The sequence below is a fragment of the Tamandua tetradactyla genome, chromosome 9, assembly GCF_023851605.1.
Source record: "Tamandua tetradactyla isolate mTamTet1 chromosome 9, mTamTet1.pri, whole genome shotgun sequence".
Classification (NCBI taxonomy): Eukaryota; Metazoa; Chordata; class Mammalia; order Pilosa; family Myrmecophagidae; genus Tamandua; species Tamandua tetradactyla.
This window is the reverse complement of record NC_135335.1, coordinates 81,970,895-81,998,818: the sequence shown is the minus strand read 5'-3', so window position 1 is coordinate 81,998,818 and position 27,924 is coordinate 81,970,895. Positions and strand designations below refer to the sequence as shown.

Below are 27,924 nucleotides of genomic sequence, written 5' to 3'. Positions count from 1 at the left end.
TCAGTCTCTTTACTTGTGATTCATTTTTGAAGTCATCTATTTCTTCTCAAGTCGGTGTTGGTATTCATGGTTTTCTAGGAAGTTGTCCATTTCATCTACGTTGTCTCGTTTATTAACATGTAGTTGCTCACAGTATCCACTCATTACTTACTTCATTTCTGTGGAGTCAGTGGTATGTCCGCTCTCCCATTTTTGGTTTTATTTATTTGTAGCCTCTGCTTTTTTTCTTTGTCAAACTAGCTAAGGGTCCATCAATTTTACTGATTTTCTCAAAGAACCAATATCTGGTTTTCTTGGTTTTTCTCTATTGTTTTTATATTCCTATTTTCATTTATTTCTGCTCTAATCTTTGTTATTTCTTTCCTTTTTTTATTCTTGCTATTTTTTTTAATTTATTTATTTAAAAAATTAACAAACCAAATAACACATTAACATATATAATCAATAATTCAGAATACACTATCATCACTTAGTTGCATATTCATCATTTCTTAGAACATTTGCATTAATTCAGAAAAAGAAATAAAATGAAAACAGAAAAGAAAAAAAAGATTATACCTACCATACCCCTTACCCCTCGCTTTCAGTGATCACTAGCATTTCAAACTAAATTTATTTTAACGTTTGTTCCCCCTATTATTTATTTTTATTCCATATGTTCTACTCGTTTGTTGACAAGATAGATAAAAGGAGCATCAGACACAAGGTTTTCACAATCACACAGTCACATTGTGAAAGCTATATCATTATTCAGTCATCCTCAAGAAACATGGCTACTGGAACACAACTCTACATTTTCAGGCAGTTCCCTCCAGCCTATCCATTACATCTTGAATAACAAGGTGATATCTACTTGATGCATAAGAATAACCTCCAGGATAACCTCTCAACTCTGTTTGGAATCTCTCAGCCATTGCCACTTTGTCTCATTTCACTCTTTCCCCTTTTGGTGAAGAAGGTTTTCTCAATTCCTTGATGCTGAGTCTCAGCTCATTCTAGGATTTCTGTCACACGTTGCCAGGAAGGCCCACACCCCTGGGAGTCATGTCCCACGTAGACAGGGGGAGGGTGGTGAGATTGCTTGTTGTGTTGGCTGGAGAGAGAGGCCACATCTGAGCAACAAAAGAGGCTCTCTTGGGGGTGACTCTTAAGCCTAAATTTTAAGTAGGCTTGACCTATCCTTTGTGGTGTTAAGCTTCATATGAACGAACCCCAAGACTGGGGGCTCAGCCTATAGCTTTGGTTGTTCCCGTTGCTTGTGAGAATATCAAGAACTCAACTTGGGAAAGTTGAATTTTTCCCCTTTCTCACCATTCCCTGAAGGGGACTTTGCGAATACTTTTCCACTCACTGATCAGATCACTCTGGGATTCATCGGGGCATCACTCTGGACATACCAACAAAATTTCATGTGCTACCTGAGATTCCAAGTACTTATGACATTCAATCAAACTATCTACATGAGTTATATTAGGAAATGCTCTAGTCAAAATCTAAATTTTATAACAAATAAACATTTTTTGCTTTAGTCTCACACATAAGGTGACATTTTAAAGTATTAATTATCATCTGTTTTCAGCACCCTGCAATAATGACATTCCTTTGTTCTTCCTCATGCCAAAACATTTTTAAAATTTGTACATTGTACATTCCACTATTATTATACACTCTAGGCATTCCTAGATTATACCATCTCGATCTTTACCATCTATCTTTCTTTCTGATTTCATTTATGTCCCCAGCCCTCCTCCCTCTATCATTCTCACATGCAGCTTCATTCAGTGTTTTAACATAATTGTATTTACAGTTAGGTAGTATATTTCTTTCCTTTTGTTGGCTGTGGGGTAGTTAGTTTTTCTCTCTGTAGTTCTTCAAGGTGGACACTTGATTCTTGATTTTTGCTTTCTTTTTTATATAGTCATTTTGGGTAATAAATTTCCCTCTCAGCACTCTTTTTTTTTTTGCATGGGCAGGCACCAGGGATCGAACCCAGGTCTCCAGCATGGCAGGCGAGAACTCTGCCTGATTAGCTACTGTGGCCAACCCATAAGTTTTGATATGTTGTATTTTCATTTTACGTTTGCCTTGAGATATTTACTGATTGCTCTTTGTAATTTCTTCCTAGACCCACTGTTAAGAGTGTGTTGTTTGCAGAATCAAAAAGTTATCTTGGAGGTTATTCTTACGCATTATATAGATATAACCTTTTCAGTTAAAGTATATTGGAGAAGCAGCGAGCTCACAACTCCCTACCTTGAGTTCTGTGAGCTCTGCCCAGCAGCGCAGGAATAAACTCGCTCACGCTAAGGTTTAAAAAAAAAAAGTATATTGGAGAGGCTGGAGGGAAGTGCCTGAATGTAGAGCTGTGTTCCAGTAGCCATGTTTCTTGAAGATGATTGTATAATGATACAGCTATTGCAGTATGACTGTGTGATTTTGAAAACCTGTGTCTGATGCTCCTTTTATCTGTGGTATGGACAGATGAGTAAAACATATGGATTAAAAATAAATAAATAATAGGGGGAACAAATGTTAAAATAAATTTAGTAGATTGAAATGCTAGTGATCAATGAAAGGTAGTGGTAAGGGATATAGAAAAAAAATACGGGTAACAGAGGCTAAAATATATTGGGTAGAGGGAAATACAGGCAGTCAGTGGGAGGGAGGGGTAAGGGTATGGTATGTATGAATGAGTTTTTTCTTTTCTCTTTTTATTTCTTTTTCTGAATTGAAGCAAATGTCCTAAAAAATGATCATGGTGATAAATAAACAACTATGTGATGATATTGTGAGTTATTGATTATATACCAAGAATGAAATGATTGTATGGTAAGAATGTTCATGTTTGTTTGTTGTTATGTTTAAAAAAAAGAAAGAGTTCTTTAGCCTCCATGTATTCATGAGTTTTCTGGCCCCCTGCCTGTTATTGATTGTCCACCTTCATTCCATTGTGATCTGATAAAGTGTTCTGTGTAATTTCAGTGTTTTTAAATTTATTGAGACTTGCTTTGTGACTAGGCATATGGTCTATCCTTGAGAATGATCTACGAGCACTTGAGAAAAAGGGTATAATGCTCAGTAAATGTCTGTTAAGTTATCGTGTTACTCAATCTCTGTTTTCTTACTGATTCTTTGTCTAGATGTTCTGTCCATTGATGAGAGCAATGAATTGAGTCTCCAACTATTATTGTAGAGTGTCTACTTTTCCTTTCAGTGTTGTCAGTACTTGCCTCATATATTTTGGGGCTCTCTGGCTTGGTGCATAATTATTTATGATTGTTATGTCTTCTTGATGAATTGTTCTGTTTCTTAATACATATTGTCCTTCTTAATTGTTTTGCATTTGAACTCTTATTTGTTGGATATTAGTATCGCCATCCCTGTTCTTTTTGTTGTTGTTGTATAACATATTTACAAAGCAAAGAAAGAAAAAAGCAATAGTTTTCAAAGCACTCCTAAACAAGTAGTTATAGGACAGATCCCAGAGTTTATCGTGGGCTATAGTACCATCCTCTCAGATTTTTCCTTCTGGCTGCTCCAGAATATACGAACCTAGAAGGAATAAATTTTTTTTATCATCACAATTGAGTTTTTTCTTTTTTTTTCTTTTTTTTATGAAAAATAACATATATACAAATAAGCAATAAATTTCAAAGCATAACACAAAAGTTAGTTGTAGAACAGATTTTAGAGTTCAGTATGGGTTTATAATTCCACAGTTTTAGATTTTTACTTCTAGCTGCTCTAAGGTACTGTAAACTAAAAGAAATAGCAACTTAATGATTCAGTAGTCATACTCATTTGTTAAACCCTACCTTGTGTGTATACATCCCTGCTCTTTTCTGATTGTAGTCTTTTTTTTACTTTTTAGAATATTTTTTTATTCTAGCAACAAAAAAATTTCCTCTTTTAAGCACATTCAGATATTTAATTCAGTATTATCAATTACATTCACAATATTGTGCTACCATCAACACCATCCATTACCAGACTTTTCCATTATTAGGACAAGCAGTTATTTATCATTCTGTTTAAGGTGGGACTGGAGCACTAAGCTTGTGTCATCTTGTAGAGAAGTTGGTGCCTTAGTGAATTTTCCTTGAGCTGCATTTCTTGGGGATACAGCAAAGGATGTTGCCCTCAGACAGTCTTGCTGGATATATCATTCTTGATTCGCAGTTATTTTCTTTCAGCAGTTAGGTATTTCAACCCAGTGCCTTCTTGCTTCCATGGTTCTAATGAGAAATTGACACAATCTCATTGGGGACTTCCTTGTATATGATATGTTGCTGTTTTCTTTTCTTTTTTTTTTTTTCTGGTTTTCGTATTTTTATTGAAAAAACTTAACATACATTCTTGACATGCAAACATTCCATACATGGTGTATATAATCAGTGGCTCACAATATCATCACATAGTTGTACATTCCTCACCATGATCATTTTTTTGAATATATGCATCACTCCAGCAAAAAAAAGAAAAAAAGTCATACGTGCCATACCCCTTACCCCCCCCTCATTGACCACTAGTATTTCAATCTACTAAATTTATTTTAACCTTTGTTCACCCATCATTTGTTTTTTCTATTTCAATTTTTATTTAAGAAAACAAACAATACACTTAGAACCACCAAGAGTGGATATCTTAGTTAGCTTAACCATAGTCATATTTAAATAAAGTAACACTATAATCATTGTAAAGTACAATAAGTTTCATAAACCAATTAAAATTAAGGCAACAAGAAAAATATATAAGTATTCAGATAGTGTTCTAGTTTGCTAGCTTCCAGAATGCAATATAACAGAAACAGAATGGCTTTTAAAAACGGGAATTTAGTAAGTTGCTAGTTTACAGTTCTAAGGCTGAGAAAATGTCCCAGTTAAAACAAGTCTATAGAAATGTCCAATCTAAGACATCCAGGGAAAGATTCCTTATTTCAAGAGGGCCGATGAAGTTCAGGGTTTCTCTCTCAAGTGGAAGGACACATGGTGAGCACAATCAGAGTTTCTCTCTCATCTGGAAAGGCACAAGGTGAACACAGCACCATCTGCTAGCTTTCTCTCCTGGCTTCCCTTCATGAAGCTCCTCAGGAGGCGTTTCCTTCTTCATTTCCAAAGGTTTCTGGCTGATGGACTCTCTGCTTCTCATGGCTATGTCATTCTGCTCTCTCCAGATCTCTCTCATTCTCCAAAATGTTTCCACTTTTATAGGACCTCAGAAACTAATCAAGACCCACCCAAATTGGTGGAGACATGTCACCTAACCCAGCTAACTCTTGATTGGTTAGATCTCCGGGGAGTTGATCTAATTACAGATCCAAGGATACAGTATTGAGTAGAGATTATTCTGCCTTTATGAAATGGGATTTTGATTAAAACATGGCTTTACTTGGGGACATATATCCTTTCAAACCAGCACAGATAGCAAAGTTTTTAAATCCTAACTATTAAACACTAACGTAGATACCATTTGGTCAGCTGTCAAAACTGTGAATGTTCTCAAATATCAAATAGAAAGTTCTTAAAAATATTTGCATTGCTTATAGTAATGACCTATGTTACTAAATACTTTCCTGATTTCAGGAAAATATGAATATACAAATATTTTTACAATTAACATATGGAAATCTTAACCATGTAATCTTTTCTTACTAGACAAGTTGATAAACAGGAGAAATACCCTATTACTATTAATATAATTTACTTAAGTCATTTAATCTTCAATAACCATATAGGTTAGGTACATTTATTCCCATTTTACAGAAATAGCACCAGAAGAGTTAAATAATATGTTCATCTTCACATTCCTAGTAAAGTATCAAAGCTAGGATTCAAACATGGATATTATACTGTAAATGGTACATGTAGTTTCTGTAGCCTTTATTTGTTTATATAAACTGGGACATTTCATTTGTCTATCAAATCTCAATAGATTGTATGTTTTTTCTTGGTAATGACAAGGACATTCATCCCCTTGATAAAATGTAGGTATGTTGGTTTCACAAAGATTGAAAATAAGAATGGTACAGGGTCAGATTTTCAGGTACCAATTTCATTCTTGCTCAAACTCTGAAAATATACAATTAGTTAACTACCCAGATACTTTGAGAAGGTACTGTGACACATATGGAAACATTTCTCTTTCATGCAAGAATTAATCATCTAAGAGAAACATATACAAGTAACTCCTCATGCTAACAATAGTTAATATTAGTTCAACAAAGTTTTTTTTTTTTTTTTTTACATTGGCAGGCACTGGGAATCGAACCCGGGTCCTCTGGTATGGCAGGCAAACATTCTTGCCTGTTGAGCCACTGTGACCCACCCAACAAAGAATTTTAAAAGTAAGGAATATCAAGAGGCTAATATATGTAGCAAGGCTTCTTTGAGGGAGTAATGTATAATGTAATCCTAGTCCTTATAAAATGATAAAGGTTGCAGTTGATGTACTGAAAAAGTGAAAAAGTCTTAATAAAACTGCTTTGTCTGATAATGCAAAAATTCCAACAAATTTCTTGTTATCTTTTTTACATAGGTTATAAGTCCTGAGAAGTATGACATAAAATGTGCTATATCTGAAGCGGCAATAATTTTGAATTCATGTGTGGAACCCAAAATGCAAGTCACTATCACCCTGACATCTCCAATTATTCGAGAAGAGAACATGAGGGAAGGAGGTTGGAAAGCCATTAAACACTCTTTTTTTTTATTAACTATTTTTATTCATTTACCTACTCTTTTAGATGGCATTAAGCCCTAGAAGGCAACATGCTGGCATTACATATGAATTTGATAGATTTGACATAATTAGCAACCACTTTTGTTTAAGATCATTTCTTTAAAAGTAAATGCTCTTTTGGGGAATGTATTTTTATATTAAAACTCACGGTATGATTAGTTTTCTTGATTTTTCTTTTCTTGCTAACCTCAGATTTCTGGAAACAAAAAAGTTCAAAATTATTTTTACCAGCATAGTGGATACATTAAAAAACTAAGTAAATGTTGCTAGTAAGGTACCACAACTTTGACTTCTGTATAGTTCTTGCTCTTGCCTTGTCTTCCCAAAAAAAAAAAAAGAGCTTCAGAAACAAAATTGGTTATATATTTGTAAAATGTATAATTTAAAAGGCATTGTTATGCATGTAATCATGGATTTGGCTTATCCTGATTATTTCTAGTTCTCTGAGGTTGCTCTTTGTTTTGAAGTGCTTTCATCAGTACAGAGCATCGTAATACGTGCATCTTTGGGCATTTGTCTCCCAATATTTATACTAGAGATATTGGAATAATAAATGGTGTAGTTAGTGAATTATAGTACAATTCAGGTGCTGTTTTTTTTGTGTGGTTTTTTTTTTAACTTAATTTACGATTGTAGAATATAAAATCCTGCTGGTGCCAGCAATGTTGCTTTAGGGACTGTTCTGTAATATTTTCAAAGCTTCAAAAGCTTTTAAGCCAAAAAGCATGATCAGTGTCTGCAGTATGTTGGTTCTGTTTATGGGTCAGATAAAATTTACTTTGTTTCCTTTCATGTTGTTTTTATTCATCTTGACTTATTGAGTATGGAGTTATAGTCTACACTAATATTTCTTTGTGATACAGGTTGAAGAGAAAAGGATACTATGTAACAAATGTTTTTTAAAAATTTTTGTATCAGATAGCATCAGTAGATTCTCAATTCTGTCCCTTTAAATTTATTTTCTTACAGCAAAGCAATTTTTTTTAAGCCATTGGGCTATCTACAACCCAGGAAAAGAAAATTTTAACAAAAATGTTGCCATTGGTAATCTTGCATACATTGTATATGTACATGTATCAGACTTGTATGGTTTATTATTCCAATTAAGCTTTGCATTTAAAGATAATAGGTTTTATGTGGAGGCTATTTTATGTGAACATGAATTTAAACTCAAGGTCTGGCCGTGGATGTTGTTAGAAAAATAGTTCCTCAGTCAATCTGGTCAAATCATATACAGCAAATGACTCTACTTAGGATTTTAAAAAGAAATTTTCCACTAAGAAATAATAAATACTAAGAGTATTTATTACAAATAAAAGTTGGTATATTTAGTATGCAGTTGTACTCATATAATCATTTAATTTTATTTCAGAGCACATTTTGTCCAATTATATTTAGGCTTAATTAAACTTGTGCTGTTTCACACCATTTTATTATGTTGTACAAGTCTAAAGTTAATCTATGTATAGATTTTTTAAAAAACCTATCCTTTCTAAAGGAAACAAAATTATATTTTTGTCTGACCCAGACTTGAGTTAGAATTGTTCTAAATTTTGTAAATTTTATGATGAGGGAAATTGTCAGTCCAAAACTGAAAGATTTTTACATCAAGACACTGAGCTGAAAAGTTGGATATGCAAAAAGTGCAGAAACATTGGTAGAAGTGTCCTTGCTGCAGATAACTGCAGCAAACCATGTCTTTAGCTTCATTTTGAAGATTCCTTCTTTCTTGCTGCAGAATAACGGTATGTATTCTCTCTCACTGCAGCTCCAATGCTCTGTGTCTTAAAATCATTTAAAGCCTATAGCTTGCTTTGGGGAGTTAAAGAAGTTAAGGAAGGCTTTGCCGGAAGAACAGTTGTAAATTATGAGACTTGTGACTTGCGCATAGTGTGGTAACCTCTTTAATGTATAATGGTCCTGTTTAATATCAAAAATTATTTTTAAAGGAAATGATTAAATTGCCAAAATAACTGTTAAACGTGACAGATCTACTATTTTATGGCTGTGTTTGACAGTTAAAACATTAAGTAATCATTAAATTGACTTTAAGTTTGAAATGTTCAAAATGCTCTAACCTTTGCTACAAGAGTCTTTTATGCAGCAAGTCAAGTTTTCTGTGTTTTTTTCCACCTGTAGCTTATCAGGCCCGGTCCAAAGCCTTCTAGCAGAGGGGATTGATTCCCGTCAGGGGTTGCTGCCAAGACATCGGAAGGATTTTTGACCAAGGTTTTCAAAAGCTCAGTGTCACACCTGCCATTTGATTGAGGAGGGATTTTGGATGCAGAGTCTGGCATTTAATGTCTTTTTGTGTGGCTGTTCGTTTTGTCTTTGTCTCTTTCTAGAATTAAGCAGTGTTCACACTAGTTTTTAAATGGTCGGGTGGATTATATATTTTACATAACCGTGTTAATTTAAATTAATATAGACCCATTAACTTTTAATCATAAAATAGTGTGGACACAGCATGTCTTCTAACTGGCGATTAACCCCTTAAAATTTATGAAATACATTTTTATGTAAGAATTTGCATTTTGTTTTTATAAATTAACCAATTTTTGTTTTGTTTTATTAACTGGGTATTAGGCAGCAAATATGATTTTAGCACAATATATCTAAGGGGTTAATCCATTTGAAATATAAAATGGGTGCAAAAATCCACACTAGATTTAACAGAAATTTCCTGCTTATAGCTCTAATTTGTTTTTTAAATTGCAGTAGGTGTCTTAGCATCTTCAAACTTGTATCATTAATTAAAATTTCCAAACTTATAAATACTTGTGTGCAACAGAAATATTTCTTATGTATTGGAGGAAATGATAATATTGTGATTTATTTACATTAGAAGTTTAGAAGCTTCTTTAGAAAGAGATTGCACATTGCCACCTATTTGTATTCTGGCGTTGACAAATAATGTAAAGATACAAGGATCATGGAAAGACGCTCTTTAGCATGCATGGTCCATAAACCCTGCTTTGGGAAAATGGGTTCTTTTGTTCTTTTCTTTTTTTTTCTTTTCTTTCCTTAGTTAGCTGTGCTTTCTTGTGTCCCTTTTGCTTATCTCAAAATAGCCCACTTTTTAATGTTCAAGTTATTTCTGGATTTAAAGTCATTGGTGTTGGGAGTTTTGAGATGGTTACTAATACTTCTGTCTTGATAGTTTCTTTTTTAGCACTCCAAATACCTCTTTCAGTGTTCATTCTCAGAATGCCACTTAACTTTCCTTGATCATCTGTAAATCTTCCTAATAATATGTCTTCTGAAAAATCTGTATCCATTTCACTGTTTGAGAAGTAAAACCAGGGAAGAGAAAGAAAGCAAAGACAGGGGATGGTATTTTCATTGATGGAATTCTTCATCAGTTTTAACATAGGCTATTTTATATATACCATCCAGTCAAAATAAGTACATTTAATATAAATGCTTATATAAAATAGACAATTAAGTAACTGTTATCCAAAGTTGCTACTAGTACTCTAAAAATAAAAATGATCTTTAAGTTTTCTTTTTATCACACATTTTTTCCTTTTGTCCTTTGTGTTCATTCAATGCATTCAATGATTTATTAAATTATATCCTTAACTGCCCCATAATTTTTGTACTCTGTAGCCCACAGAACTGTTTTATTCAGTACATTACCTGCCTGGTACATAATTTTCTATGTTTAGAAATATTTATACCGTTAAAATCACTAGGACTTGTGAATTTGATTGCATTAATTGTTGTTTCCTTGTTAATGGTTTGATTAGCATATTTACAATTTTTTATACACATTTGATGGTGTGTTTAGATGAATATAAAGCTGTACCTTCAACTACTTTCATGAATGACTTTATTAATGTAAAACTACTTGTCCTGGCTTAGGATGAAGTTTTCTTTTTCAACTTTGTGTAGTTCATTTGTACTGTTATACAATAATCTGTTTCAAATCAGTTATTATAACTTTTTTTGTATCCTAAAAGACCCTACATACTATTTATCCTCCAGGCATTTTGCTATTGCATTCTTCTATATTTATTCTATTTAACCATGCTAGTTCCTGTTGGTCTTTGCTGCTTTACCTGTAGTTTCTCTCTAACTCTTTGGAATTGAATTCCAGTTCTTTGGAATACTTTATGGGAACTTTGAATTTTAAAGGACATTCCATATTCTCTTACGACTAAAATTCCCTTATAGAAGAGAAAATACAGAAATGCCCCCTTTTTTGGTTTGTCATTTTTTTCTATTAATGTATTGATTATTCCATGTTTATCATTAATTCTTTGCTGTGTTAGCCCCAGAATAGCCTATAACCGTTCAGAATACTGAATAAATTCAGAGGTTTATTGTACATGCTCATTTATTAAGGTGGATTTTTGTGTTCCCTCTCGTCTTGTCATCTTTGTGCTGGTGCGCTGTGTCCAGTAATCCTTCCTTTAAATTTCATTTTGGTGGGTGAATTTTTTCCCCAGAAATTATTAAGTGTATTACTGAATGTAATGTTGCCATCTCTGTAGTGCAATTAAAAATTCAGAGTTTAACTTTATTTTGCTTTTGATACTCATACCAGATTATGTAAATTTTTTGAAACTAGCTCCTTGAGCATATTAATGTGCCGATAAATTCTCAAATGGCTCGTGTGACATTGATGCTATTTTAAGAAAGTGTCTTGCTCACCTGGTCAAACACCCATTCCTCACTGCATTTTGCCAATTCAATCCATTTTAGATGTAACCTCGGGTATGGTGAAAGACCCACCGGACGTCTTGGACAGGCAAAAATGCCTTGACGCTCTGGCTGCTCTACGCCACGCTAAGTGGTTCCAGGTTCGGAACATCATTTTACTTTTTTCTTGTAGCCTTATGAGAGAGTAGTTCAGTACAATATGTTTAACTGTGTTTAAACATCTCAAACAATTGCCCAAGCAATACTACTTTAAATTAAACCTCAGAAACTATGTTAATGTAGAAAGCTGGGTATGAAGATCTGCATATTGCAGTTACTATTGATTTGACAATAAACTTAAACGTTTTTGGGGGTGTTTTGTAGCTTTGGGTTTTTTTTTATTTTTAGTGGCTATATTTAAAGTTGACTTCTTTAGGAACATCACATGTTTGTGTATATATATTATGTTCCATAAGGCTGCAGATTAACTTTGCTTTAAATAATGGAATATGTGTTTAAAGCTTTGTGTATAGTTTTAAGATTTTTTCCCCTCCTTCTCTAAGTTAATAAGTGTAGGGAGTGAAAGGTGAGGAAGCAGCTGTTTGGTTTAGTGACTTTGCAGTCATGCAAAGGCACAGAAGGGAAACCAAACAGATTTCCTTAACCTTTCAGTCTCTAGACAAATGTTTTAGCTCTTTACTTTTTCTTTTATTTCTAATGTAGGCAGATTTTTTTAAGTTTACTGTTATAAATGAATACAGGTCAAAGTTCACAGGGGATCAAGAAATATTATTCTTGTATAGTCTGTTTACTTTGACCTAGAATACCAGCTTTTAAATACTAACCCTGACATAAAATATTGCTGTAAATGGCAGCTCATTGAATCCAGTTTCAAGTGTGATTATTTTTGCTTATTTTTATCTGAGCTTCCATTGAACAGTGATATTTTAACTTTTTCTCATCAAGGGATATTTTCAATATTTCTAAGATTAATTCACTTGGTTTTTGTGTTGCTCTCAAGGCTAGAGCTAATGGCCTGCAATCCTGTGTGATTATCATACGTATCCTCCGGGACCTCTGTCAACGAGTTCCAACCTGGTCTGATTTTCCAAGCTGGGTGAGTAGTATGTAACTGTATGATGTGAAAAGTAAACCTTTAGCAAATATTTTCTCTAATTACTTTGTATCCTGTAAGCCTGCGTTTAATTACTGGCTTTATTTTCTTTTCGTAAGTATAGTTTCCTTTTCTCCTTGTGAGAAATCCTAAGGATTTTAGAGCATTTAGGTTTCTTGGAATTTTCTATTTAAACAAATACATTTGATATTTCTTTTTTGTATTTTTCACTTGTTATTCTCGCAGCATTGTTTTTTTTTAAATTGGTACAGTAATTATAAGTTGTCTTACATACACAGCAGTGCACAAAGACTAAAATGAGCTTCTGATCTCCCCATTCAGAATTCTGTTGATATTGAAAAGAAAAAATGTAACTGTTGTGAAATTCAAGTAATGTAGAAAGGTACAAAATGAGAAGTGTAAGTCTTCTCACCTGTAAAAGCCATTGTCTTAATTTTGTGATTTCTTGCAAGAAAAAAAAATGCATGCATATGTTTTTATATTTGTGTATGTATTAATCTCCCTTGCTATTTGGAACTCTTTACTTTCTTAAAAGCAAGAATTTGAGTAAGGTGGGATTTATTAAAATATAACATTGAACGTATTGATTCCAGAGTTGTATTTGTAAGAGTTGTATAGCCAAGGTTATTGTAATTCTTAGTGTGTTTTTTTTTTTTTAACACTAGATTGATCATGCATCTTGGTTTTTCTTCATAAAATGCATTTTGAAACTCTTGGAGGAAGGGCACAGTTAGATCTACCTCATTTTCTTTATTGACATGGTATTTCATTGTATGGGCTTACCTTATTTTATAACTGGTATTGATTTGATGGACATTTAGGTTGTTTACAGTGTTTGGCTATTAAAGTTGGATTGTGTTGTCAAACTTTTGTGAGTTTTATATATGTAGAATAAGTGCTGTGACTGGAATTCCAAAGTCAAAGAACATACACAAATTGCTCACCAGAAATTGGATCATTTAAAGCTTCCAAAAATTCTTGGACTGATCATTTCCTTCACACATTAGTTCTGGGATGTCATGACACTTCTTAATTAATGTTTACAATATGATAGGTTTAAAAATCCCATTTTTATTTGCATTTATTTGAGTGATTATTTTATAAATTAGTTCACACATGCTTTCTCATAGAGCTTTTTTTCCATCATCTTATGTTTTCCATAGGTACCTATGTATTTATTTAGATACATTGGGAAACCTTCTAGAAGGATTAATACAGTATGTAATGAAGTTATCTCAGAGGAGTGAGTGGAAGGGATGATTGAGATAGAGATCAGCAATGTTTATTTTTTACCGGGATAAAATATGCATTTGTTACTAGTGTAATTTATAATTTTTAAATTATAGTGAATCAAAGATTTAATTTTGGTGTTAGAAATAAGATTTTGAATCCAACTGTATTTTTTTGCAAACATATACCAATTATTCCAATATCATTTAACAATTTATTTAACAATCACTATTCCCTATCCCCCCAATTTGAAATACCACCATTAGCATAAACAGTGGTTTTCAACAGGGATTAATTTTTCCCCTCAGGAATCATTTGGCAGTGTCTAGAAACATTTTTAGTTGTCAAAACTGAGTATCTACAAAGCCCCCTTGGGGGAATGGTGAGAATGGGGAGAAATTCAACTTCCCCAAGTTGAATTCTTGATATTCTCACAAACAGTGTGGACAACCAAAGCTATAGGCTGAGCCCCCAGTCTTGGGGTTTGTTCATATGAAACTTAACCCCACAAAGGATAGGTCAAGTCTACTTAAAATTTAGGCCTAAGAGTCACCCCCAAGAGAGCCTCTTTTGTTGCTCAGATGTGGCCTCTCTCTCGAGCCAACACAACAAGCAATCTCACCACCCTCCCCCTCTCTACGTGGGACATGACTCCCAGGGGTGTGGACCTTCCTGGCAACGTGGGACAGAAATGCTAGAATGAGCTGAGACTCAGCATCGAGGGATTGAGAAAACCTTCCCGACCAAGAGGGGGATGAGTGAAATGAGACAAAGTGTCAGTGGCTGTGAAATTCCAGAGTCAAGAGGTTATCCTGGAGGTTTTTCTTACGCATTGAGTAGATATCACCTTGTTGTTCAAGATATAAGGGAGAGGCTGGAGGAAACTGCCTGAAAATGGAGCTGTGTTCCAGTAGCCATGTTTCTTGAAGATGATTGAATAATGATATAGCTTTCACAATGTGACTGTGTGATTGTGAAAACCTTGTGTCTGATGCTCCTTTTATCTACCTTGTAAACAAATGAGTAGAATATATGGAATAAAAATAAATAATAGGGGGAACAAATGTTAAAATAAATTTAGTTTGAAATGCTAGTGATCAGTGAAAGCGAGGGATAAGGGGTATGGTAGGTATAAGTTTTTCTTTTTTTTTTCCTCTGTTTTCGTTTTATTTCTTTTTCTTCTGTCTTTTAATTTCTTTTTCTGAATGGATGCAAATGTTCTAAGAAATGATGAATATGTAGCTAAGTGATGATATTGTGAATTACTTGGATTATCTATGTTAATTTTTATTTCATTTGTTAATTTTTTTAATTAATAAATAAATTTTAAAAACTGAGCATCTAGAAAATGAACAAACAGATAAATTAGGTATCTAGTGCACAGTACACATTTAGTGCATCCTACAATGCTCACGACAGCCCCCACAACAAAGAAGTGTCAAATCCAAAAAGTAGTGCTGAGGTTTAGAAACCGTGTCAAAACTAGAGTCCTTTTGGGGGGGGGTCTCTTTCTAGGCTTCTCTGTCCTTGATCAGTCTCTTTTCTTCTCTAGTACTAATGTGTTCTAATTACCAAAGCATCATAATGTATTTTGAAGTTCTTATTTGTCCTCTTCATCACATCACATTTTTCTCTTTCCCCTATAAAAGTCTTTCATGGAAGAATTTATTTTGTATTTTCTTATGTATTTATTTTTCCAACTGAACTTGACCACCATTTTATTGAGTTTCTCTAGAGTAGATGTTTTTTAAGTACGCTGTATTGGGTTAATAGATTAATTAAGGAAATGTCATCACTTTATAATATTGACTTATCTCAAGGTAGGAGTATAGGATGTTCTATTTATTGAAATCTCATTTTATGTATCTTTTTAGATTTGGTTAGGTTCTCCAAACATGTTAGTTTCTGTTGTTTTTTGTTTATAACCTAAATATTTTATCCAAAGTTTTATTCTTGCATTGATTTTTTGTTATTGTTTTATATTAGAAAAGTTATTAACTTTGGATATTGATTTTGTAACCTGCCCTCTTACTGAATTATTTATTATTTATAATTGTTTCATGTGATTCTCTTGGTTTTTCTAATCTTAGATATTTTCTACTTCTTTACTTATTTTAATTCATTATCCTAGAATAAATAATAAGAGTATCCATGTTATGTTTCTGATTGTATTGAAAATGCTTCTAGTGTATAAAGTATAATTAAGCTTGATGGTAGTTTTTTATTTGAAAGATACACTTCTTTTTCATGTTAGCATTAGTATTTTCGTAGTGTACTATGTTTGAATCAGGAATGGACATTGAACCTTATCACATAACTTTATTGAGATTAATGTATGGTTTTTCTCCTTTGGTTGATGTATAGTAGAAGAAGAGTTTTTAAATGAACCTGTTAAGTTAGTTGTTAATATTTAATTTAATATTTTTGCATTGTTGTAAAATAAATTTTTGTGCTCTTGTTCAGATTTAGAATCAATAAAAAAGCAATTTGGAAGCTTTTTTTTTTCTTTCTCCAAACACTGAAACAGTTTTAGTAGCACCAAACTGTTCCTTTACAATTTATAAAAAATACATGTGACAAAATCCATTCACCTCAGTTTTATAAAGAGGTAGCATTTTTTCAATTTCTTCTACTGAGATTAATTTAAGCAACATTTATTTTCCTAGAAAAATCAACCAATTCATCCAAATACCCAGATTTTTATTACTACAGTTTTGCTCTTGGGAAATTTTTAATGTCTGCAGAATCCGTTCTTCCTTTTTCTGTTTGTTCTTAATTCTTCCTTTTTTCATTGATTAGGTTATCCAGTAATAGCAATTATCTTATAGGAGGAAAATGACAATATAAGTCATTTTTGGTATTTCTTACATTTTATTACTACTGTAATTTATTTGTGTTCAGAATTCACTAAATTCTTTATAGATTTATAAAAATACAGCATTTTTTATTTGTCAGTGTCCTTGCTTCCTTCAGCTTCAGTCCCTTCTATCCATAGCGCCCCTTGGTGCTGTCTCTATTGTAGCAAGTCCAAGCTCTAGTACTTGTGAAGATGGAATCACATGACGACCTCTTTAGGGCCACTCTTGCACTTTTGGAGGTTCAGTGCTGCATATGGTCCTGCTGGCCCATGGCATAATTTTCTTCTTATTTAGCAGAGAGACCATTCTGCTTTAAAGGGTCTTCTCTCCTTTGAGGGCGGAGTGCTGTAAGAATTGAGTAGAAAAGAGAATACACAGCTGAAAGGAATTGGGGAACATAGCAAGTGACGGGGAAATGATTTGTTAGAGAGTCAAGAAGGGTGAACAGAACTGCTGACTGTTCTTGAAATTATGTGTTTATTACAACAAATATACCAGTATTTTGCAACTTGTAAAACATCAAAATGTTTGTATTTTGACATTTAAAAGTAACTCCTCTGTGTTCCAGTAGCCATGTTTCTTGATGATGATTGAACAATGATAAAGCTTTCACAATGAGACTCTGTGAATGTGAAAACCTTATGTCTGATGCTCCTTTTAAAGCTACTATATCAACAGAAGAGTAGAACATATGGAATAAAAATAAATAATAGGGGGAACAAATGTTAAAATAAATTCAGTTTGAAATAGTGGTAAATGAAAGCGAGGGGTAAGGGGTATGGTACGTACAGTTTTTTTTTTCTCTATTTTATTTCTTTTTCTGTTGTCTTTTTATTTCTTTTTCTAAATCGATGCAAATGTACTAAGAAATGATGAATATGCGACTATGTGATGATATGAAGAATTACTGGTTATATATGTAGAATGGAATGATTTCTAAATGTTTTGTTTGTTAAATTTTTTTAATTAATAAAAAAAAAATAATAATAACTCCTAGTGGGTGCATGGTTAGTTCAGTGGTAGAATGCTTGCCTTGCATGTGGAAGACCTGGGTTCAATTCCCAGACCATGCACCCAAAAAGATAAGTAGTTCCTAGTATTGTGTTCTTGAATGGTTTATCTATTTAATTATGCTTCTCATCTCCTCAAAGAAGCACCTCCTTGATTTATTGGTCAGATATCCTGTTTTCTTCTTTAATAACTCATACGTAATTTCTGATTTTATGTCTTTTAAAAATTTTTTGTTATGAAATATAATGTGTTTAAATATACATATATTTTAAAAAGCACCTTTCAAACTACATTTTAACAATCAATTACAGAACAGAATTCAAAGTTTGGTATGGGTTACCATTCCACATTTCCAGTTTTTTCTTCTAGCTGTTCCAAAACATTGAAAGTTAAAAGAAACATGATTGCAGTGATTCAGTAATCATACTTGTTTATTAAATCCTATCTTCTCTATTATAACTCCTCCTTCTCCTTTGGCCCTACTCCCAATCTATAGGATTCTTTGGGCTATGCCCATTCTAACTTCTTCATATTGAAGAGGGGTGTCGACAGTATGGGATAGGAGGGTGGAATTAGTTGATATTCTTGGAGAGGCTGGCCCCTCCTTTTAGTCTGGGAGTCATTGTCAATCCTTTGGTGCCAGAGCCAGGTTCAATCCTGGGAGTCATATCCCCTGTTGTCAAGGGAGACATTTTTTTTTTTTCTGATGACAATCACATGATTGTCATTTGTTCCTGGAAACTCCTAGAAACATGTTTGGATATTTTATTTTAGTGGGTTTTTATGTTTTATATTTTACTTTTTAAAAAATAAATAATACAAAGGATAAACCCAGAACTAGTTCGCCTGGAGTCTGGGAGGAAGCTTGATCAAAGTTACATATGTTATCTTCATCTCCTCCTGTCCAGACATGACCCCAGTCCCACCGTGTGCTTGAGGCAGGCTCTGAAGCAATGAGGTTGACTCTCTTGCTTCCTCTCATTGATTCCTTTTTTTTTTAATTTTTATTTATAAATTAAAAAAATTTACAAACATTAACATATCATTCCATTCTACATATATGATCAGTAATTCTTAATATCGTCATATAGTTACATATTCATCATTTCTTAGAACATTTGCATCGGTTTAGAAAAAAATAAAAAGACAACAGAAAAAGAAATAAGACAATAACAGAGGAAAAAAAACGATTATGCATACCATGCCCCTTACCCCTCACTTTCATTTATCACTAGCATTTCAAACTAAATTTATTTTAACATTTGTTCCCCCTATTATTTATTTTTATTCCATATGTTCTACTCGTCTGTTGATATGGTAGATAAAAGGAGCATCAGACACAAGGTTTTCACAATCATAGAGTCACATTGTGAAAGCTATATCATTGTTCAATCATCATCAAGAAACATGGCTACTGGAACACAGCCCTCCATTTTCAGGCAGTTCCCTCCAGCCTCTCCACTACATCTTGAACAACAAGGTGATATCTACTTAATGCGTAAGGATAACCTTCAGGATAACCTCTGAATTCTGGAATCTCTCAGCCACTGACACTAAGTCTCATTTCACTCTTCCCCTCAAGGGAGACTTTTTAACCCCCGAATGTCATGTCCCACGTAGGGAGGTTGCAAATTTGGGCTTAGAGAGAGAAGGAGGTGCTATCAGTAACCAAAGAGGTTTCTTGGAAGCAGCTCTGAAGCATAATTATAGTTTCTCTGCTACAAAAATAAGTTTCATGATGGCACGCCTCAAAATCAAGGGTTTTTCAGTATATTTTCTTGGGAGTCCCTAGTGTTTGAGAAACCAAGGTTTCCCATGTGGGATAATTAATATTTCCATATTTTTTCTCCTGTCCCGGAAGGGATTCACCAATACTTTTTAATCAGCAGCCCACCATAGTCTTTTTTTCTGTTTTCTTGGGATTTTATTGTTCTTTTACAAACTTCTTGAGTTGGATTTTTTATTCATTCCTTCACTGTTTAGTTACATAAGGGTTTTAAGGCTACAGCTTTTCCTCTCAACACAGATTATTGGCTATAAACATAATGCTCTCTATTTTAATATATATTCAGCAATTTGTTTTAATACTTTTTATGCCAAGAGTAGTTTTGAGGGAACTTGAAAATTTCTACATCCCTACTTTTGTTTTTGTTAGTGATACGTAGTTTTTATATCATTGTAATCCAAGAATTTTAGTCTGCTATTTGCAATTATGTATGAGCTCTGAGGGTTCTCACCTTAATTCAGCTTTATCAGTTGTTCTGTTCAGATCATCTATATCCTTTCCTTATGTTTTTTTTTGTCTACCTATTCTGTCCATGGACTGATGGGTTAGTTAAAGTCTACTACTTCTATTGTGTTTCTGTTAATTTCTGTTTGTGATTTCCTGTAGTTCATGTTTTTTGTATTTCTTTCAATGGTATTTTAGTTATAAGACAATTATGTTGTGAACCTTTTGCCACAATAAAGCTCCCTTCGTTTAATGCTTTCTGCCATGAGTTAAGCAGTGTCTGTTTTTTGTTGTTGTTGTTGTTGTTTGTTTTTTTTTTTTTTTACATGGGCAGGCACCGGGAATCGAACCCGGGTCCTCAGGCATGGCAGACAAGCACTCTTACCTGCTGAGCCACCGTGGCCCCCATGTCTGTGTTATGAATATTGAAACCTCAATTTTGTTTTTGTTGGTATTTGTCTGAGATGATTCCATTCATTTACTTTTTATCTGAATAACTTTTTTTAAGATTTTTTTTATATATTAGTTAATCAGATTTGGGGGGATTTAAGTAAAATCTGTGAGTAATTGTGTTCATCTCATTTATTACTTTTTTTATTTCCTCAGTATTTGATCTTAACTCTGTAATACCATCTCATGTGTTCTGCTTTTAATGTTCCCTTTGTTATCTGTTCTTTGCCATAATCCTCCTTTCACTTCTTTTCATTTATAAATGAATATGTTTTCTCTCTGATGATTTAGACAACTTTATGGCATGTTTTTAGTTCTTCTGGTTGTTGTCCTTACAATTTTACAGAGTATTCTTATCATCTAATTGCTTAACAATATTAGATAGTGTCTAGTGACTTCTCCTGTGTAAAAGCTGAGAAAATTAGCATTTACAGGTCCTCCTATCTCCGTCTCTTCTGTCCTCCTTTGAATTTTTTGTATATTTTATATTTTTTCATTCTTTTTCCTTATTTCTTTAATACATTTAAACCTGCCTCATGTTTATCTATCTTACTCATTTTATACTGACTCTTCACTTAGAAAATGAGGGAATTTATATACTTGTACTTTTTAAATCTGTAACTATAAAAAACAACTTGATTTAGCTTCTGTAGTCATATTCTCTGAGGTTATATTCTATATTAAATAGTTATCTGCCAATCACTAAGTCTCTTATTGGGGCTTCTTTTCATTTCTTGGTTGACTGCCCATTATTGTCAAATAGTTTTTACCAAAAAGTGTTGATTTAATTTCTTTCATGTTTGAGAGTCTGCTAAATGCCTTTACTTTAATAAGAAATACATTATTAGATTACAGTTTTTCCCTTTCCATTTGTTGATACTGCTCCATTTTCTTTTGACACTGAGTGATGCCAGGTTAAGTCTAAATCCAGCCTAATTATTTTACCTCATTTCTTCTAGCAGGCTGCTTATAGGGTGTTCTAGTTTGCTCGCTGCCGGGATGCAATACACCAGAGACGGATTGGCTTTTAATAAAAGGGGATTTATTTTGTTGGTTCTTCAGAGGAAAGGCAGCTAACTTTCCACTGAGGTTCTTTCTTACGTGGAAGGCACAGGATGGTCTCTGCTGGTCTTCTCTCCAGGCCCCTGGGTTCCAACAACTTTCCCCGGGGTGACTTCTTTCCACATATCCAAAGGCCTGGGCTGAGCTGCAAGTGCTGAGATAAGGAATGCCCAGCTGCTTAGGCTGTGCTACATTGCTTTCTCTCATTTAAGCACCAGCCAATTAAGTCAAATGTCACTCATTGCAGCAGACACACCTCCTACCTGACTGCTGATGTAATTGGCAACAGATGAGGTTCACATACGGTTGGCTCATGTCCGCAGCAACAAGACTAGGTACACTCACCTGGCCAAGTTGACAACTGAATCTAACTAACACATAGGGGATTATTTCATTATCCTTGAATTGCAGTAACTTAACCAATTAGGTCTTGAAACATTGTTCAGTATCCAATTTTCTTAAAAACATTTCTCTTCTTTTGTTTTGCAGATTCTATTTCTTTTTCATTTAAGGGTGGGAAACACTTTTCCATAAAGTCTAGTTAATGTTCTGTTTTACACTGAATGAAGCTGAATGTGAGAATGTGAGAGAGGAGGGCTGGGAGCACAAATGAAACAGAAAGAAAGATAGATGATAAAGACTGAAATGGTATGATCTAGGAATGCCTAGAGTGTATAATGATAGTGACTAAATGTACAAATTAAAAAAATGTTTTTGCATGAGGAAGAACAAAGGAATGTCATTACTGCAGGGTGTTGAAAATAGATGGTAATGTTTTAAAATTTTAACTTATGTGTGAGAATAAAGCAAAACATGTTTATTTGGTATAAAATTTATATTTTGACTAGTTCATTTCCTAATATAACTTACGTAGACAGCTTATTTAAACACCATAAGTACATGGAACCTTGAGTAGGGCATGAGATTCTGTTGTCCAGAGTGATGTCCCGATAAATCCCAAATTTACTGATTTGAACAGTGAATAAAAAAATCAAATTTACTGATTCGAACAGTGAATAAAGAAGTATTTGCAAAGTCCCCTTTGGGGAATGGTGAGAAAGGGGGAAAATTCAACTTCCCCAAGTTGAATTCTTGATATTCTCACAATCAGTGCGGACAACCAAACCTATAGGCTAGTCCCCAATCTTGGGGTTTATTCATGTGAAACTTAACCCCACAAAGGATAGGTCAAGCCTAGTTAAGATTAGGCCTAAGAGTCAACCTCAAAAGAACCTCTTCTGTTGCTCAGATGTAGCCTATCTCTCTAGCCAACACAACAAGCAAATTCACTGACCTCCCCCTGTCTACGTGGGACATGACTCCCGGGGGTGTGGACCTTCCTGGCATTGTGGGACAGAAATCCCAGAATGAGCTGAGACTCAGCATCAAGGGATTGAGAAAACCTACTCGACCAAAAGGAGGAAGAGTGAAATGAGACAAAATAAAGTGTCAATGGCTGAGAGATTCCAAACAGAGTCAGTTGAGAGGTTATCCTGGAGGTTATTCGTACGCATTAAGTAGATATCACCTTGTTAGCCAAAATATAATGGATAGGCTGGAGAGAACTGCCTGAAAATGTAGAGCTGTGTTCCAGTAGCCGTGTTTCTTGAAGATGATTGTATAATGATATAGCTTTCACAATGTGACTGTGATTGTGAAAACCTTGTGTCTGATGCTTCTTTTATCTACCTTATCAATAGACGAGTAAAACATGGAATAAAAATAAATAATAGGAGGAATAAATGTTAAAATAAATTTTAGTAGATTGAAATGCTAGTGATCAGTGAAAGGGAGGGGTAAGGAGTATGGTATGTATGATATTTTTTTCTGTTGTCTTTTTATTTCTGTTTCTGAATTGATACAAATGTTCTAAGAAATGATCATGATGATGAATATGCAACTATCTGATGATATTGTGAATTACTGATTATATATGTATAATGGAATGATCGTAAGTTAAGAATATTTGCGTTTGTTGTTTTTTTAAAAAAATTAAAAAATTAAATATAATTCTGTTTTAGGGCCACCAGTTATCCTTATGTTGAATTGTCTTTGAACTATATCTATTGAAGTATATCTATTATCTTTATATATGTTTTAATATTTGTCCTCTTTTCTCTTGTGTCCCCTGGAATTGTTTCTTCTCTTATAACTCGTTTATTAGTTCTGTAATGTTATTTCACATTTCAGTTTGTTTCCTCAGTTCTGCAGTATTTTCATCAATTTTAATCTCTTAGTTTTATTGGCTTTACATACGCATTAAGTTCTCTTATAACTCAAAATATTTACGTATTGTATCTTCCTTTTCTCAAGTTAAGGTTCTTCCAGAATAGATTTTCATCTCTTCTTTTATGCTATGTTCCACGTATATACAAAGATGTCATGCTGTCTTGTTTTTGGTTTTTCATCTTGTTAGTCTTTAAAGTAGGCAGTACAGTTACAGTCTTTTTTTTTCGGTCTGCTAACACATTGAAAAGACAATTCTCTTTGATTCTACTCCCACCTTCTTGATACCTTTCCTTTTTCTTTTCCTGTGAGCTATGCTTGGTTGATTGTCTGTAGAGAGGAGTAGGACTTGGCTACATGCAGCCTTGTTAGCACATATGAGTTATTCCCTCTCCTGCCTTTATTGAATATACTTATACCTTTAGGCTTCAGACAGTTGTTCAAACCCAGGATGGGGTCCTAGAACCTTTGCCTTTACAGAATCTACTACATTTGTTTCCTGACCCTATTGTACCATATCCTTTCATCAGGAGTTGCCTTTACTTCTCTGAAGCAAAACAGGGTTTGGGGTATGTGAAGCTAATTTGGGTCCCTTCTGTTGAGAATTCATAGCATCTTTGATAATACATTTTTCCTATCTCTCATTCCTTTGGAAGATCTACTTTATATGTTCTTTGATCTACTTTTTTTCCAAGTGTTTGTTTATTATAGGAGATAATTGGACATGGATAATTATGATTCTTCTGCTCTTCCTTTCTTGCCGGAACAAAGCATTCCCAGGATTGTAAAGTCTAGTGTTTTTCCTTTCTCTGGTGAGAGGAAGGGAGTCAACGAGGGGAAGGTTTACTTTTAGGAAAATTTCTTCTGCCCGCCTGCAGTGTGACTCACTCTGGCTCTCTCCAAGTTGAAGTTTGGTGATTGGATTTCTGTCACTCAACTACCAACTCTACCTGCATCTTCTTTCTGGCAAACTAAGTTAAGAACTGCATAGAGCATTACCCAAATTTCTTGGAAATTTTACGTCTTTTACAGGGCATTCCCTCTGTATGATTTCAGTTGTAAAAATATTTCTTTAATCATGAGCATTTGTGGGGGGAGGCGAGAGATCTTGAGATTTGGCTTTGTGCTATCACCTTATATCTTTTCTCCTTGATTTTCATAAATTTGAAATTATTGTGAACTTTTATTATCTTCAGTTTTATTTAGCATTCAGATTACTTGCTTTGAACAGATTTTACATAACAATATCTACCTTTATTGCTTTTTATTTACCATCACAATGAGCATTGAAAATGGTATTCTGTCTTCAAATTAGTTTCTATTTTGCCCTGAGTCCATAGTGATGAAATAAAATATTGTAGACTTTTGTTGTAAAGTTGGTCTGATACCAGAATTGCATATAGTAACAAAACCTCTTTTAGAATGGTATACCTGTTGCAGTTTTACAGAAGGCGTATAGATAACTTTTTAATGTGTTTGTTATTTATTTCTAAACACAGCTAAGGTGAAGAAGTATACAAAAAAGAATGATCTGTCAAATATAAAAGAACTGTTCCCAAAGCTGGAGAAGTGGCTTTTTGTTCTAATGGCAGTTGAAATATGTGGTTTAACATTTCTTTCCACACATTTTATTGGATTTTCAAGGATATTTGTAATTTAGATTTCAGTGGTAGTGGCTTATAGTAAGAAAGTTCCTGGCTTTCACTGATAGATTCAGTGAAGAGCTTTGAAATAAGACACTGACATCTCAGGGCAAAGAATATGCAAATTGTACTTGAAATGTCTCATCTCATTCACTTTAACCAAAAAATCGTAACTCATCATTTGCATATCTCCTTACAGAAACAGTCTTGCATATGCACACACCCAAATCACCAAACGCTATAAGCAAACTTTTTTTGTCCTATTAAGGCCTGACAGTTTTTATTGAGAATTGTTGAGTATTAAATGAGGTGCTGTGTATTACAAAAATATAACATCCTCTTTAAAAGCTGTTTTGTGTGTCAGCATTAATCTGATGTCAGCTGGTATATGTATTTATATAGCTCCAGATGGTGACTGTGACAATTAAATTCGTTACTATACATGACAGTTAAATTTGTTAATATACATAAAGGCTTAGAACAGTACTTTTTAGTGCATGATAAACATTCAGTTAAGTGTTGGCTGTAACAGTAAGGATGACGACTACTGTTTAACCAGCCTCTTGATTTAGGTTGTTTTCAGTCCCTTACAAATAAAACAAGAGCACTGATTTTTTTTCTTAAGTATAAAACCGTGTGTTAAATTCTTATTACTGACACTGCTAGGTTGACTGGTATGTACCTTTTAAAATTTTGATGGTTTGTCAACTGTGCTCTGAAAAAGGCTTTACTAGATTACACTCCAACCAGTGAGAGTGCCTGTGTTACCACAGTCTCATCATGTGTTTTGAAATATGGCACTCCTACCTCTTTCAGAGCTTGAAACTAATATTTAAGAAATTAGTATTGTCTTTCTGGATCACCCATTGATGAAAGATACTTACTGAGAAATAATGGTGGTTAAAAAACAAACAAAAGAATGGAATGATCAAAAGTCACAAATGTTTGTGTTTGTTTGGTGTTTTTTGGTATTTAAAAAAAAATTTTAATTAATTAAAAAAGAAAACAGGCTTTGAGCCAGATATGGACTCAAATCATACTATTTTTCATCTTCAAAATTAAAATAGCATCTTTTTCAAAAGGTTTTGAGAATTGAATGAAATTGCACATGTAAAGTGCTTAGGACTATGCCTGACATTTTATAAGCTGCTAGAGATGGGAAGGGAAAAAAAAACTTAAGTGTTTTTTAAGCTAATGTGCCAATCCTAAATTTCAAATCACTCTTCATAGAGCTTTTTTTAAAAACATAATTCTACCCTCAAAGATCCTTTCACTTGGCCTGTAAAATACCATTTTCTAATTTGCTTCTGTTCATCTTTGATGTTACCCTTTTACTTTTGAATGCATAATAAGAGTTCATGTACTATATGTAGTCTTCTTGTTGCTGTCATAATTGTACATATCTGCTTGGGGAAAAACCATGTTTAAAATTTTATATTTTAAAATTGCTTCCTTCACAAGCATTGACTCTAGAAGGCTCAGATAGTTAATTTAGTTTCATTGTAGGTTTGTTTCCTGAACCATTTTAGTTCTTTCATTGTAATTTACATCCATTATTTGCTTTTGTTTTTTTTTATCTCGTGCTGGCAGCTATCTAATTTTTCATGGCTGTTAATGCACACTCAATCTTTAAGTTCCATATCTTATATAATTGTTTGGGACTGCAGTCTCCATGTTTGCAGACATTTTAGAATTAGTTGTACTTGAGATCTGAGTAACAGTCTTGGAATGAATAGGGAAATGTAGCTTTTACCTCTGATGAAGTCTTTGACATTTTTTAGTAAAATAACTAAAAGTGGATTCTCACTAAAATATCTTCAACTTCAGTGTTACTTTACAGATTGCATTGTAGTTCCAAGTTAGTTTCTTTGAATTGCTATTGGTGGTCTCAATTCAAAATCTAAATAAAAGCTACAACATGGGTGAACCTTGGAAACATTATGCTATGTGAAAGAAACTAGACACAAAAAGCCATGTATTGTAAGGATCCACTTATATGGAAAATCCAGAACAGACAAATCTTTAGATAGAAAATGGTTTAGTGGTTGCCAAGGTCTAGAGAATGGCTGATGATAATGGGCATGGGGTTTCTTTAATGGGTGATAATGTTCTAGAATTAGATAGTGGTGGTGATTGTGAAACTTTGTGAGTATGCTAAAACCCACTGATTGTATACTTTAAAAGGATGGCTCTGATGGTATGTGAATTATATCTCTCTTTGACCCTTCAAAATACTTCCTTGGTTGGCTGCTATATATGAACGTTTATTTTTGTCTTTTATACATTGGTTTAGATTTTGAGTCTCTGAAATGTAATTTACAGTGAAAGCTTAGTTTGTGTTATCCGTAGGGATAATAGTGGTCCAGTTGTGCATCAAATGAAAATTTATTAAATAGCTATTGTTTGTAAAGAAAAGACAAATATTATCCTGTTCTAATTGCCTAACATCATCAGCCCATAGGTATTAAAGAATTAATGTGTATGGTCCCTAAAAAGCTAATGAATTTTAAAGACTATTACATATTTTAATTTTAATTTGTTTAGAGCAGTTATAGATGAACAGAAAATCATGCAACTAGTACAGGGTAGCAGTATTGCATCCCCACCCCTACCCCACATGCACATAGTTTTCCCTATTAATAGCATTTTACAGTAATGTGGTATATTTGTTATAATTGATAAACCAATATTATTATA

The 27,924-nt window shown here is 33.6% G+C and overlaps 1 protein-coding gene and 1 non-coding gene across 6 annotated transcripts in view; both read left to right on the top strand.

The window, feature by feature from the left end:
- The window catches only part of ZFR (zinc finger RNA binding protein), a 99,610-nt gene that overhangs the window by 62,370 nt on the left and 9,316 nt on the right, over positions 1–27,924 (top strand). For 4 of the 5 annotated variants that reach the window (XM_077116919.1, XM_077116920.1, XM_077116916.1 and 1 more), the window contains 3 exons: positions 6,535–6,676; positions 11,446–11,543; positions 12,404–12,499. In XM_077116919.1, coding sequence (XP_076973034.1) covers positions 6,535–6,676; positions 11,446–11,543; positions 12,404–12,499 — 336 coding nt within the window. Of the gene's footprint in view, positions 1–6,534; positions 6,677–11,445; positions 11,544–12,403; positions 12,500–27,924 lie in introns of those variants that run through there. The other variant, XM_077116921.1, reaches the window with a different exon arrangement.
- TRNAA-UGC (transfer RNA alanine (anticodon UGC)) lies at positions 17,608–17,678 on the top strand. The gene has a single exon. It is a non-coding gene; the product is annotated as a tRNA-Ala (tRNA).